Source organism: Trachypithecus francoisi, unplaced genomic scaffold (genome assembly GCF_009764315.1).
Source record: "Trachypithecus francoisi isolate TF-2019V2 unplaced genomic scaffold, Tfra_2.0 Lachesis_group12, whole genome shotgun sequence".
NCBI lineage: Eukaryota > Metazoa > Chordata > Mammalia > Primates > Cercopithecidae > Trachypithecus > Trachypithecus francoisi.
The window spans coordinates 76,173,906-76,188,612 of record NW_022681457.1 but is presented as its reverse complement, the minus strand read 5'-3'; the positions used below and the strand labels follow the sequence as shown (position 1 = coordinate 76,188,612).

General features: G+C 46.6%; 1 protein-coding gene across 1 annotated transcript in view; it reads left to right on the top strand.

Annotated features, from left to right (window-relative positions):
* SLC5A9 (solute carrier family 5 member 9) overlaps positions 1-13,956 on the top strand; it is a 38,915-nt gene extending 24,959 nt beyond the window's left edge. Inside the window, exons 10-14 of the mRNA XM_033226467.1 lie at positions 993-1,143; positions 2,944-3,112; positions 4,571-4,786; positions 7,754-7,913; positions 12,654-13,956. Of these exons, the coding sequence (XP_033082358.1) occupies positions 993-1,143; positions 2,944-3,112; positions 4,571-4,786; positions 7,754-7,913; positions 12,654-12,862 (905 nt within the window). The 3' untranslated portion in view covers positions 12,863-13,956. The remainder of the gene's footprint in view (positions 1-992; positions 1,144-2,943; positions 3,113-4,570; positions 4,787-7,753; positions 7,914-12,653) is intronic.
* The last annotated feature ends 751 nt before the right edge of the window (positions 13,957-14,707 follow it).

Here is a 14,707-nt window from a genome sequence, read left to right as displayed (position 1 = left end):
GTGGTAGAAGGAGGAGTGAATCCAGGCAGTAGTGGCCACGGAGGGAGCCCCAGCTAGGACAGAGCTGCCCTGAGGGGTAGATTGGAGGTAAGCAGGGAGGGGAGCAGAGCAAGGGTCTCAGGTAGCCCTAAGCTCTGCTGTGGGGCTCGAAAGACAGTAACTAAAGAGGGGAACAGAAGTCCCCAGAGGGAGATGGGCACCTGAGTTTGGAGCACTTGAGTCTGAGGCCTCTGTGGCGCTTCAAGGGAGAGAAATGGACATCAGAAGGTGGTCACATATATGGATTTGGAAGGAAAGAGGACTGAGGTGGGACCTGGGCTGGGATCATCTCCCCAGGGGTGAGCAGTCATATCTCTAGAAGCTTGGTCACCGTCAGAGAAACTTCAGATATCAGTGGGCCCCATCCTCCCTTGTTCAAGTGGAAAAATAGGTCCAGAAATGGCAAGGAGCTAGTCCAAGGATCATACATATAGCTGGTTATTTGCAGAGCCAGGAAACAAGCCCAAAGCTGCTACCTCCCAGGCCAGGGCTTTAGCCCAACACCACCATGTCAATGAAGAAGGTATAGAAACACTAAACAGATCCACCCAATTATTAATAATCACCTTTCTCCTCTCCCCAGCAGCGACCCACTAATCAAGTATCTACAAGCTGTGAAACCTAGACTGAGATGTCAGAGCTTCAGAGAACCTAGTCCTACATGCCTTAATAGGATGGATGAGGAAACTGAGGCTCAGGGTGGGAGGTGGAGGGGCAAATGAGTCATGCAAAGCCACATAGAAAGGCAGGGAAAGAGCCTGGGCAGAACCCAACCTGTAGTTCTGTGGTCTTGGATTTCTTATCTGTGCTGGATGGGAGCCTCATCCAACCCCTTCCCTCTCTCATCCCCACCCCCAGCTCCTGACTCTGCAGAACGCCCCAGCAGCCTCTGTGGTCCTGGCAGAGTCGGCCTTAACAGGCCAGCCGTTCACATGAGCCTCATCTCTCCCCAGGTCTGCGGGGCCTGATGATTGCCGTGATCATGGCCGCCCTCATGAGCTCACTCACCTCCATCTTCAACAGCAGCAGTACCCTGTTCGCCATTGACGTGTGGCAGCGCTTCCGCAGGAAGGCAACAGAGCAGGAGCTGATGGTGGTGGGCAGGTGCGCTGGCCCCTCCTTCCTTCCTTCCCAAGTGCCCTCTCCCCTCTCCCCTGCCCTGGGTTACCCTGAGTAGGTGTGGCTGGGTTGGACCCTGGACTGGCAGCCAGAGCACTGGGTTCAAGCTCCAGCTCTCCACATGATTTCAAGTAAGTCCTTCCCCAACCCTGGACCACTCCTTCTTTCTGAATAATAGGAAAAAACACCTCTTCCCTGGTAACTGTATCTTGGAATTGATCAACAGGGTTATTGAGAGATAAAAAAGTACTTAAGAAATGAAAGGTAAACTGTGTAAGCACAAGGAAATTTAGCAAGCAGCTCACCCAAGGTATTCCCAACCAACTGTGGATGTTACGCCCGGTTAAAAAAAATGCTATTAATTTAATCCATCAGATTCACTCTGAACATCTACTATGCATCACATCCCACATGCAGGGGACCCACGGATGGGTCATATGGCCCTGCCCTCAGGGTGCTCACAGTTTATTAAGAAAGGTGGAATCATAGGTAACACAGCAAGGTATTTGTGTCAATGGAGATTTTCATGGGAGGGCTGTCTCCAAATGCTGCAGAGCCTAGGACACCAAGCTAAGGAATTTGAACTTTATCTGTGGGTAACAGTTTTATGCTTTTAAAAGCCTAAGTTGGTCGCTAATATTTTTGGTTTTCCATAGGCTGGAGATTTATAGTTCACATAAGGTTAAGGGGCCCTTTTTAAAATCTTTGTTTCATAATCGAAGGTTCCCTTACTTGGGTTTCTGGACTAAAGTTCTCCCACTTTGTGGCTAGGTAGTTGAATTGAGGAATCTTGCTTTTTCACATCTCCCTGCCTTTGCACTCACTGTTCTTTCCACCAAGATGCCTTCTGCCCAGGGCTGCCTAATGGATTCCTACTGCCTGCTCATCTGTGCACCCCTAGCCCTAGGCAAGGGGACTGGCCATTGCAGGATCTGAGTGCAGGACAGATTGTGCAAAGAGGAGGGGGACGAGCGGCAGGGAAGCTACTTGGGTAGTTGATGCTCTAGTGGAGTCTAAGAGAGGCAAAATGGGAGGAAAAGGAGAGGAGAAGACAGGTATGCAGTGACATGTCAAAAGAAGCATTCCTTATCTGTGCACATAAACTAGTTTTGCTATCATTTCCTCAATCAGTGAGGTTCGGGCTCTATCTACTGGTCATATGTGTTATTGCACTCAACACATCCAAGAAAAGTTTTTCATCAACTTCACACATCTGCAAAATCATACATGCAGAATGCTTTGGGGACTTAGGTCTGAGCCACAGTTTGTTGAGAGCGAGTCAGGTGAATAAGTGGGATTCTTTCCCAAGATCAATGCCACAGTAAGGGAGAGAGGATCAGCGCCTGGAGGAGGGAGCAGTTCCTGGAAGCTGTAGTCATCCTGGGAAAGAGCTGCCTTACACCGGGCTGGGATGGAAAAGAGGGGAAGACATGCTACGCAGAGACCAGAGACCTTTTACTGGGGTGGGGGTGGGGCGGAATGTATGAATTCCTCCGTGAACAGCAACAAACAAGTGGGTGACGTGACCTTGAGGGCATCTAATATATAAGTGCCATGGAGACATTAGAATTATAAGTTTCTTCAGTTCCACAATTCTGATATTCTGGGATTTTAAGACTAAGTTTCTGAATCTTAGTATTTGAGATTCTGGCTGCCAACCTTCTCTGATCTAGTGACTGTGCATTTCCCTCCCTTCTCCCTTCCTGGTTCCTGCACATCACCTTCACCCCACACCACACCATGCCCACCCGAGTGTACCTCAGTGCCCTGTGCTCTCTCTGGCAGAGTGTTTGTGGTGTTCCTGGTTGTCATCAGCATCCTCTGGATCCCCATCATCCAAAGCTCCAACAGTGGGCAGCTCTTTGACTACATCCAGGCTGTCACCAGTTACCTGGCCCCTCCCATCACCTCTCTCTTCCTGCTGGCCATCTTCTGCAAGAGAGTCACAGAGCCCGTGAGTGCAGTGCACCTGTCTCTCACATACAGCAGAGGGGCTGGAGACCTGGTCTCTCAATCACCTGGTCTCTGTGACCTTGGGAAAATCCACTTCCCCTCTAGGCTTCCATTTTCCTGACCATAGCATCCGGCCTAGATTCATTCATTCACTCAACAAACGTTTATCAGTCTTATAATGGCAGCTCCAGTGATGCAATGGTTTACGAGATTCACATAGCTGTGCTGGCAGAGAGATAACTGGATAAGCAATAATAATAAAGTATGCTGGCTGGTGGGGGAGTAAAGAGCACAAGCACCTAACCTATGGGGCTCCTGGGAGGGGTCAGGGAAGACTTCCTGGATGAAGTGACATCTGAGCTGAGGCCTGAAGGATTAATGGAAGGGGGAAGAATGTTCCAGACACAAGGAACAGTGTATGTGAATGTGCAAGAGAGACTGTAATATCTCTAGGGTCTGTTCCATCTCTAACACTATAAGGTTCTATGTGTAAGCAAAATAACAGCAATGACAAAGATGATGACAAAGTGTGACCTTACAAGGGTTCCAGCACATGCATCATTCACACAACAGCCCTGAAACCTGACAGAATCTGGGAGGAAGCAAGGGGTACCCCAGGACTGGAGGCTTGGTTACTCCCCAGGATAGCCTAGAAGAGACAGGCTGGCTGTACCTTGAGAAGCTGATGGATATCATGGACACCACTCCACAAAAACAATGTGAGAGTTCAAGGTCATTGAAAATGAGGTCATAGAATCCCCTCCCTTGATAGTACACCTAAGCAAGTGTCTACTCTCTGCACAGGTCTCATCTCACTGACAACGATGCCACACAGCAGGACCTGGATGAACTCTGGGTGTTTCTGCTCATTCCAAAGTTTTTGAAATCAGGATCAATATCTCCCATAGTCTTACATGCTGGGAACAGGTACAGTCTAGGGCCAAATGGAGGTATAAAGAAGAAAGACATGAGAGGTACCAGAGCTTTTCTTAAAAACAACAACAACAAAAGGAAAGTATTCTGATTTCTGATTTATCATAATAGAAGGTTGGGAAGGGGATCCTGGTATTCCCTGATTATTACAAAAGTTTATTCCATTGTAGTTGAATATTAACCATTTATTAATTACTGAGTACTGTTTTAATTTTATGAATTTTTAAATTACTGCCCCCAATGAGAAAACTCTGAGTCAGCAAGGCTGAGTCATTCGTTCAGTCAGTTCACAATGGAGCCAGGATTCAAATCTTAGTCTATCTGACTCTACAACCCCTATGCCACTGTGCCTTTAAGTCAAGACAAAGTCTCAGTACTAATGGGGAACTCATTTCCCCATTAGTAGATGGATTTTCCCAGCATGGTAATAAACCAGTGGGAGACAGATTTGGGGACAGAGTAGTTTTACCTTCCTAGGGTCTCCCACCTGGATCTCACCTCAGCTCATGTCTGCCCTCTTTCACAGGGAGCTTTCTGGGGCCTCATGTCTGGCCTGGGAGTGGGGCTTGTGCGCATGATCCTGGAGTTCTCATATCCAGTGCCAGCCTGTGGGGAGGTGGACCGGAGGCCAGCAGTGCTGAAGGACTTCCACTACCTGTACTTTGCACTCCTCCTCTGCGGGCTCACTGCCATCGTCATCGTCATCGTCAGCCTCTGTACCACTCCCATCCCTGAGGAACAGGCAAGTGTTGTGCTCATACTGAGGCCCTCCAGAAATGCTCTCCCTTCCCCTGTAGCCTGGAATTCCACTGCTGACTTTTACTTTGTTGGGTTATGGTCTCCCCTCTGGCCACACAGATGTCCTTGGGATGGAAAGTTTCTTGGGCTATGAATTCCCCAATGAAAAGTAATTCATTGAACTAAAAAATTACTCAGTGAGTACTCACTCTGTGCTAGGCACTGTGCTGGGCTTACAAAGATGAATGGTCCCTGCCAGAGTTTATCCTCGGGGGAAACAGAGCTGCCACAAGCTGCCACTATACAAAGAGAAAGTGCAGAAGGGCCAAGATGAACCGAGGGGCCGAGCACAGAGGGAGAGGCAGTCACCTCCTGGGGGCCCAGGGAGGGCACACTGACGAGGACACTTTGAATTAGACCTTGAAGAATGAATAGAGAATTTTAAGTGGCCAAGAAACAAATACAAGAGAAAAGAAACAGAGAGCTTATTAAGTGAAGAACTCAAATTGAAATCCTCACCTCTCACAAGCAACAGCCCTTGAGCACTGATGCTTGGTCTTCTGCGGCCTTTTTTCCTTAGAGCCTAGAGCTAGGGCTGCTGAAATAAAAGACCACCGATCGGGTGACTTAAGCAACAGAAATGTATGGTTTCACAGTTCCAGTACCAGGAAGGCTGAGATCAAGGTGTCTGCAGCGTTGGTTTCATCCAAGGCCTTTCTCTGTGGCTTGTAAAAAACTGTCTTCTCCTCTTTGTCTTTACACGGTCTTCCCTTGTGCCTGTCTGTGACTGAATCTCCTCTTCTTTTAAGTCATAATGGATTATGGCCCATCCTGGTGACCTCATTTAACCTTAATTGTCTGTAAAGACCCCATCTCTGAATATAGTCACATTCTGAGGTACTGGCGGTTAGGACTTTGACATAGAAATTTTGGGAGGACACAATTCAGCCCATAACAGAGCCCATGCTGGAAGTCAGTGCCTGAAACACGGAGTGGATATCAGGGATAATACTCTTTTGATGGATGGTGCTTTAGAGTTTGCAAGATGACTTTATACCCTTGGTTTCACTGATTCCTACAAAAACGCAGGGCCTTCCCAGGCTGACTTCTCCAGTGGCTCACACCAGAAATGAGCCCCTCCTCCCGCTGAATCTTCAACCTCTTCTCCATTGCCTGTTTCCTCACTCTTCATCCTGAAGTCTTCCCCAATTGAAAATCCTTCCCTGAATCCTGTTATCCTCTAGTTCCTGCTGCCTCCCTCTCCTCCCTTCAACAGCAGACTTTTGCAAAGAATGGTTTCCTTTCCCAGCCTCCACTTCCTACCTCTTGTCTGTTTCTCAACTGCTGCTGTCTGGCTGTTGTCCCCAACATGCCGCTGAAATTGCTCTCACTGAAGTCACTGATAACATCTTATTGCTAAAATCAAAGGTCATGTTCCTGTCTTTATCTTAAATGAATTCCCAAGAGAACTGGACACTACTGACCACTTCCTGCATCCCGAACACCTCTCTTCTGTTCCTTTCCATGAAATATTTCTCCCCTAGGTTTTGTATTTTTGTTGTTTGTTTGTTTTGACTACCCTTCAAATCACTCTTTTGACTTCTTCACAGGCTTCTCTGTCTGCTCTGAAATATCAGTGTTCCTTAGGAACCCATCTATGGCCTATAACCTCTCTCACCCTACAATACTCCTGGGCTATAAATTCACCACTTTCTATGTAAAGTTGACTCTCAATTCTCTATCTACAGCCAAAACCCCTCTCCCAAGATTCAAACCAAAAATCCAACTGTCCCCTGATGACACAAAGAGACATAGTCCATATGCTACTGGTGACACCCAGTAGAAGTATTATGTAAGGTTTATTGAGAGATACTTACAAGCAAGGAAGCTTCCCAGGCTCTCATGATCCCAGAGAGATGCGTGCCTGGGCCCAGCATAGCGGAAAGTAAGAAGCTGGGAGCAGGATAGGGGATACCCAGCTCAACATGCACCAGAAAGCTGCCTCAGAGCTCAGGCAGTGGTAAGTCCCACACCACCGATATGAGGCAGAGAACTGCTGTGTTTTATTTTGCTGAGTCACCAAAAAGGAGAAGAGAGAAAGCCACCAGGGCCATCCAAGGAAGTAAGTTTTATTTCTCCTCACCTGAACATCTCCACTAGGAGGACCTGCAGACTCCTGAAGCACATCATCATATTGGTGTGTGTACATGTTCTCTCTCTCTCTGTCTCTCCCTATCTCTATCTATCTCTATCTCTCTTCTTTCTCTCACCAGCAGCAATACCCACTCCTTGTCCTGTGTTCTTTATTCCTGGGAGAGGCACCACTACACATCTGGTCACCCAAGGCAGGAACCCTGGAGCTGTATTAGTCTCCCCCGTGTACCTCACCTGGCTCTTTCAGTCAGTCACGCTGTCCTGATTTCACCTCCTTTATCCATTTCCTCAGGTGTCCATTATTTTTGGTTTCATTTTTGCATTATCCTCCAGGCTGGACCCCTTTCAATTCACTCCAAGAGGTCTTTGAAGATTCCAGCACTATCTTCTGCTTAAAGTCTGCAGTGACTCTCCATTGCCTACAGGGTTTTTGTTCTTTAAGCTACAACTCCTCAGCCTGACCTTTGAAGCCTCATTCTCAAGTGCCTACCTCTCTGTCCAGCCTCGTTTCCCTCAGTCTGTAAAATCCATGAGGACAGGGCCCAGGTGTGTTTCAGGTCTGTATTCTAGTACCTGGCACAAGCCTGGGGTAGAGCACCTGATGTAGAGCAGGGAGTGCTCATATTTGAAGAAAGAGGAAGTCAGGGCTAAGATCCAAGCCTTGGGCAAGTCTAAGATAAAACTTGACTCCCAGTCCTGGCCTTGTTCATTGTACTCTTTGCTGTTTTTCGGATGGCCTTCCATAAATGGGCCTCTGCTTTTCTACAGCATGACTTGTCTCCAAGGCAACTGACTCCAGTGTCTTCTTTCCCTCCAGCTCACACGCCTGACATGGTGGACTCGGAACTGCCCCCTCTCTGAGCTAGAGAAGGAGGCCCACGAGGGCACACCGGAGATATCCGAGACACCAGCCGGGCAGTGCCCCGCAGGAGGTGGAGCAGCGGAGAACTCGAGCCTGGGCCAGGAGCAGCCTGAAGGTAGGCTGTGGCAGGCCGGGGGATACTCATCACAGAGGAACAAGTGGGCACAGACCTATGCTGTGGGCTGCCTTTGGGATAGGGCCTCTGAGGAAGCCCAATAAATATCACCCTAACTCCCTTCCCACGTGGCTATTGAACTATTAGAAAAATAAGATAAATGAGTCAGGTAGATGGGAGCCAAAATAGTGCCCTCATTACTGATCAAGTGTAAGTGGAAAGAGTTGGTTTATATCTGTAGGGAGATCCACTTCCTAATACTGAGCTCTCATATTCCATGGAGGTACCCATCCAGTCACCAGCAGATCTGATCTGGGGCACAGAATAAAGAGGGCATGCTTGGCTCAGCCCTGTCCTCCCTGTAAAGAAGGGCAGGGCTGAGCTAAGCATGTCCTCTTTATCCTTCCCAAATCCACCAACATGGAAGTCCCTTCTCCCCTAGGTTGAATGAGTACAAGGGCAGAAAATCAAAGAATGTTACACCCACGGGGTTCCCTCCACATGGAAGGAAACATGAGGCATGACAAAGAAACCCCTCACCCGTGTCCCGACCACCACTTTTCTTTATTATTTATTTGTCTCCCCGGGGCTCAACAAGTCTGCCTATAGTAATACAGAAGCGTGGTTGTCCCTCGTGGGATGAGAGCAGCCATGCCTCCAAACAGTTGTTTTGTTTTCCTGAAGTTCCTCCAAAACACCCTCCCACACCTCCGGGTGTCTCCTCGAGCTGCCGATGAGCCATGCGACATATGAAGTGCGTCCCTGGAAGTTCCTACATGTGTTAGAAGAGTATGTCAGCTAAATCCACTCGAAGGCCACATGTCTTAAAATTATTTTAAGACATGATTTGAGGTACCTGTGTTAGACACAATGCAGCTATAACCTTCCTGAGTTAAACGAAATAACAATATCAAAACGTCCTAATGATAGAGTGAAAACATTATAAAGATTTTTTTCAATTAAAAAGAAATCCCAAGGAAAATGTTAAACTCTATAAAGCTCTACCTGGGTGACAAAATAATCTATATGCCAAATCCCAGTGACATGCAATTTACCTATATAACAAATCTGCACATGTATCCCTGAAACTAAAATAAAGGTAACAGAAAAAAAAGTGTCCCAGGAAAATAAATAAATAAATAAAATCCGAAAAGTTAAATAAGTTTGCAAATTAAAGTCCAAAATCAATCTCTCTTGCCTTTGTGAATTAAAAATTCAAAGAAATTTGATTCTTAGATTTATTTTCTGCCTCAGTGAAAGAAGGTCTCAATACAAGTAGATGAATAAGACATAGTTTCTGTCCCCAAGGAGGTGAGAATCTCTTGGAGGCAGACAGGTACTGCAAAGATGTAGAGTTTACACTAAAATGGATAAAAATGTCAATAATGTAGTAATATTGGGCTTTTAAACACAATGGTATGTCATTGTTTATAACATCCAGGCAGAGAAATAAAATGCATCTTCATGTGAAAAAACAGTAAAATCATTAAGTTTTTTTAAAAAAGAGGTCTCAGTGCCTGGATGGATTTAGGGTTCCCTCAGCAGCTGCAGCTACTTTCTCTCATTGGATTGGCCGTAGCTCTAGTTTTATACTAGCCTCTCTGGGCCAAACTTTAAATATTTCTAGTCAGCTTAGAGCATAGACAGGATTAGCAAAGCATCACTTGCTGCATCAGCATGGTTGGCAATGCCATGCCACTTGGTTCTCGTGCCTTTGCCAGGTTTTAGGGGCCCTATACTTTCCTCCAGAACTGCGAAGGATCCCACCTTTCTTGAGGCCCTTCACCCTTGCTTAAGGCCTTGATTCTAGAGAAACAGCCACTTGCCTAACATTAATGACGTCATAAGCCCCAGAATCCCACCAAGGTCTAAGGCTCAAAGCTTCTTCCCAAGCTACGGCAGTTAAAAGCCAATAATCCAGTATAAAAAGCTATTCATAACGATGGATGTAATTTTTTCCAAACTTTTGTGGTTAAAACCCACATAGGCTCACTTCAGAAGACACTACCAAAGATCAACATCACCCTGCCTGGTCTTATCAGTTGCCCCAATTACTTCATGATATTTTGCTTTGCAAACATATATGTGTGTGTGTGTGTGTGTATATATATATATATATTTTTAAACTGCTCCCCCATCATCATTGCAAGACTGGGTCCTGGGCCTTGTAAAACTTATGGTATTCAAGAAAGCAATGAGAGCATGAGCTTTTGTAGATGAGGCAATTGCCAAGAGAAGGAGGAAGAAAGAAGGGGCAAAGCTGCAAAGAAGCTCCCAAAGAGAAAGAGGAAGGAGACAGCTTGTACTTTCCCACGGCTGAACCCCAGAACTAGGCAGACTTACACAGAGTTACACAAATGAAACTACTCCCTGGTTGGTCCCCAGGCCAAGGGACAGAGTCGTCCTGGAGAAGCCGAGAGGAATGCCTGCTCCCTGTGAATGACTTGCTCCCAAGCAAGAAAAAGGAGGCACCAAGTCAGCCAAGAAGTCCAATGAGAGAAGCTCACCCCCCTTCACAGGTCACCACCATGAGGAAGTAGAAGGGTAGGGAAAGGCTGGTGCCATTATACACTAAAGCTCCTTCCCTGCCCAGAGAAACAAACATCAGAAATAGGGAAAAGGCACCCTCTCTCAAAAAACCTGCAGGCAGGTATAAGCCAGGCAGTATAATGTTGAGTCCTGAAAAGGAAAGTTAAAAATATTTAAAGGAGGCTGGCACAGTGGCTCATGCCTGTCATCCCGGCACTTTGAGAGGCCAAGACAGGGGGATTGCTTGAACTCAGGAGTCAAGACCAGCCTGGGCAACATGGCAAAACCCCCTATCTACAAAAAGTGCAAAAATTAGCAGGGTGTGGTGGCGCACACCTGTGGTCACAGCTACTCAGGAGGGTGAGATGGGAAGATTGCTTGAGTCCCCAAGGTTGAGGCTACAGTGAGCCATGAATGTGCCACTGTACTCCAGCCTGGGCAACAGAGTGAGACCCTGTCTCAAAACAAACAACAACAACAAAAATATATATATATATATTTTTTAAAAATATATATATATATTTTTTAAAAATATATACATAAAATATTTTTTAAATATAAAAAATATACATATATTTAAAGGACAGCAGAGTAGATCTGAAAGAAATATGTTCATCCCAGGTTTCAGATATGAATTTATTGAGTTATGGCACACCACTTAATAACTCCTTTAGTGACATAGGCTCTCTGGGCATAGGAATTTAAATACGAAGCTTTGTGCATCCTCTGTCTCAGAAGTTTGCCAAGGGAATCAAAGGAGAGAATGTTTCAATCAGCTTGGAAAATGATAAAGTCTAGTACAAACGAAATGCTGAATTCATATTACCATGAGTGCAGTTTTGTTGCTATGTGACCTTACATAAGTCTCTTCCCTTTCCTGAGACTTTTTTCTTCTCTGTGCAATCAGGGAGCCAGACCAGATGGCATCCAAGGTTCTTGCATCTCTGACACCCTGTGGTTTTTTTTTTTTTTTTGAGACGGAGTCTCGCTCTGTCACCCAGGCTGGAGTGCAGTGGCCAGATCTCAGCTCACTGCAAACTCCACCTCCCAGGTTTACGCCATTCTCCTGCCTCAGCCTCCGGGTAGCTGGGACTACAGGCGCCCGCCACCGCGCCCGGCTAGTTTTTTGTATTTTTTTAGTAGAGACGGGGTTTCACCGTGTTAGCCAGGATGGTCTCGATCTCCTGACCTCGTGATCCGCCCGTCTCGGCCTCCCAAAGTGCTGGGATTACAGGCTTGAGCCACCGCGCCCGGCCCACCCTGTGGTTTTATTGAACTTACCAGCTACCACACTCTAAACACATTAATATAATAAAGCATTCATTCCCAGTGCATTATTTTCAATCTCAGTGAAAGGATTTTTATATTAATTTTATTTGTGATATAATATCTGTTGATTTAAAAACACTTAAAAATATTTACCTTATTACTTCTTTTGAATTTAGTTTTTAGTGAACTGTTCTATATTTTAACCTCAGAGCAGACCCCTTTCTCACCCCGAGGAAGCCCGTGTCGCCATGGGTTCGGTCTCATGTACATTTAGAATATCATATGCACCAGAACCTCTCCCACTGCTCCAGCACTGGTAACTTTTTAAAGTGCTGTCCAATTTCCATCCTCATTTGGTAGTCAGAACAACCCAGAGAAGAATGGGGTATATGTCATTGATACATCTGAGACAGAAAGAACCTCCAGCTCAGAGAAGCTGAGTGATTTGCATATGGCCTCACAGTCAGCTAATGGCGGAGCTGGCCCTGGAACCAGGTTTCTGGCTTGTAGCCCAGTGCCCTTTCCAATTGCAGTTGTGGCAGTCTGCCTGGTTCAAACGCTTCCTTCTTCCTGGGTGAGATAATGCTCCTTCCTTCTGCCCTTATTCAGGACTTGTGCTATGAACTGGGATGAACTGCATTATCCTGCCACCTTAATACACCATCCCCTCTCCAAGAAAGTAGTGCTTCCACTACATGACTGTTTGGGTGCTGTGGCCAAGGTCAGAACTTAGTCTAGAGTACCAGCTCAGCCCTCAGTCTGTAGTTTGCAGAAAGTACAAGTCAATAGCTTCACCCCTCCCCATTTCCTGTGCACCCCCATACTTTCCTTCAGTTTCTCACCATCTCTCTCCCTCCCCTACTCTCCTATCACTTTCCTTTCTCCAATCTTCTTTGCCTCTCCCCTCCTGCTCTTCTTCCTCTTCTGGCTTTGTCCCTCCAGCCCCAAGCAGGTCCTGGGGAAAGTTGCTCTGGAGCTGGTTCTGTGGTCTCTCTGGAGCACCGGAGCAGGCCCTGAGCCCAGCAGAGAAGGCTGCGCTAGAACAGAAGCTGATGAGCATTGAGGAGGAGCCATTCTGGAGACATGTCTGCAACGTCAATGCTGTCCTCTTGCTGGCCATCAACATCTTCCTCTGGGGCTATTTTGCATGATTCCCCAGACCTGGCTTCAGTGTAGACAGACTAACAAAGCTCAAGTCTGTCAGCCACAGAAACAGGCTCTCCTCTTACTTTGCTGTCTAAACCGGAGACCACAGAAGTCAAGACTGCAAGATCCTCTGAGGAGAATCCAACTCAACCTGCACACTCGACAAGTGGAGAAACAGAAGCCCAGAGAGAGCACTGGGTTTGTTCAGGGCCACCCAGCAGGAGTCACACGGGGTTTCCCCACTCTTTCTGATACTTTGCCTAACAGACCTACCTCAAACACACTGTTTCCACCCTCTTGTTGAATGTATTCAGTAGCTTTGCTGAATGTGTGTCTTAAGGTTAGAAAAGTGGAGGATACAAGAAAAGGAGCAGCAAGAAATTTGCAAAAATCCAAGAGCACTTTTGCTCCCCATTATCCTCCTTCCTCTTCCCCTTTCTGGTTCCCCTACCTCTCTATCTTTCTATTCTTACCAATAATCTATTTGTAGCATGAATTTACCCAGGAGGGTCCTATATTTCCATTGGTGGCTCCACAGAGGTGGCTGTCAGACCCGAAGGAGTGGGGAGCCAAGGGTGGACTTTAAGCATGGTGACAGATGGTGTTTTGGGCAGAAAGCTCTTGGACAAGGGACTATCCAAAGCACTATTTAAATTCTGCCTTTTCCTACTCTCTAGCCCAAATATGCACAAAATCTCTATGGCCTTGAGAAACAGAGAGACATGACTTGTGAAAACCACGAGGAATCAAGACATGTTACTCTGTATTTAAGGATAAGCCCCACAGCAGGCAGCACAAACAGCCTGGGAGCCACTGTGCCTGTGCCTCTCTGTCCTTCTCCCTTTGCTTGCCATGTATCTGCATACCTTGGAATACACTGTGACCCCAGTTAAGTGTCCCTTCGCCAGGCAGCTGCCACAATGTCCAAACCTGGGTCAAGGTCCCACACCTGCTCCCATAGCCCTGGACCTGCTTCTGTCACAGCACTGATCACACCGAGATGGAAGACTCCAGGGGGCAAGGACCAAGGGCCATGTCCCAAGTGACTTTGTACCCAGAAAATAACAGCTGTTCAATAAGTGTGTATTGAGTTAATTAGCTCTCCATGGTCCTGGTAGGCTTTGTGCTGCGGCTGGCTGGGTAGTAACCTGGGGTATTAGTTGACTACCCCAAACCTTCAATATAGGGATGAGTCTCCTTGACTTGGAGTTTAAGTAACTGAGTCTCAGACACCTAGAGTGAGATCACAGCCCCAGTTTACTGATAGACACCAGGTGAGGGTGTGCCTTTCTTCTATCTCCCAGTTGAGGCTGCCCCTACTCTCATCCATTTACACTGACCAGTAATGACAACTGGATACAAATAAAATTCTATTTCTTTGAGGTGTAGACACAGCAGATTCCATAAATACCTCCTGTCACTGCAGCCTCCAAATTTTTGTTTCCATTGACCTTGTGACCTTGCTTCTCACTTTAGTTGGCTCTGCCCTCTCCGTTGTTTCCCATTAATCCTTACTGAGAACTCAGTTTTCCTCTGATTGCTCCCAAAACCTTTCACACTAGTATTTGTGTGTGACATATTATATTGAAGGTTTGGGGAGAAGAATTCTAAACCACAGAAGCACAATCTAAAATTGGATATCTTATTTTTAGATGTTCCTCAGGAGCCTGCTCCCAGAATTTCTCAGAGGTCTCTTCCTTAGTCTCCAACTTCCTGCCTTCTGCCTGGCTCTTTGTCCCCTCCCCCTCTGTAGATTTGAGAGATGTTTCTCCATTCCTCCAATCTTGGCCCTCCTCCTCCTTTATTGTCCTGTTATTGTACTGAGCCTCTACTGAACTCCGGACGTATCT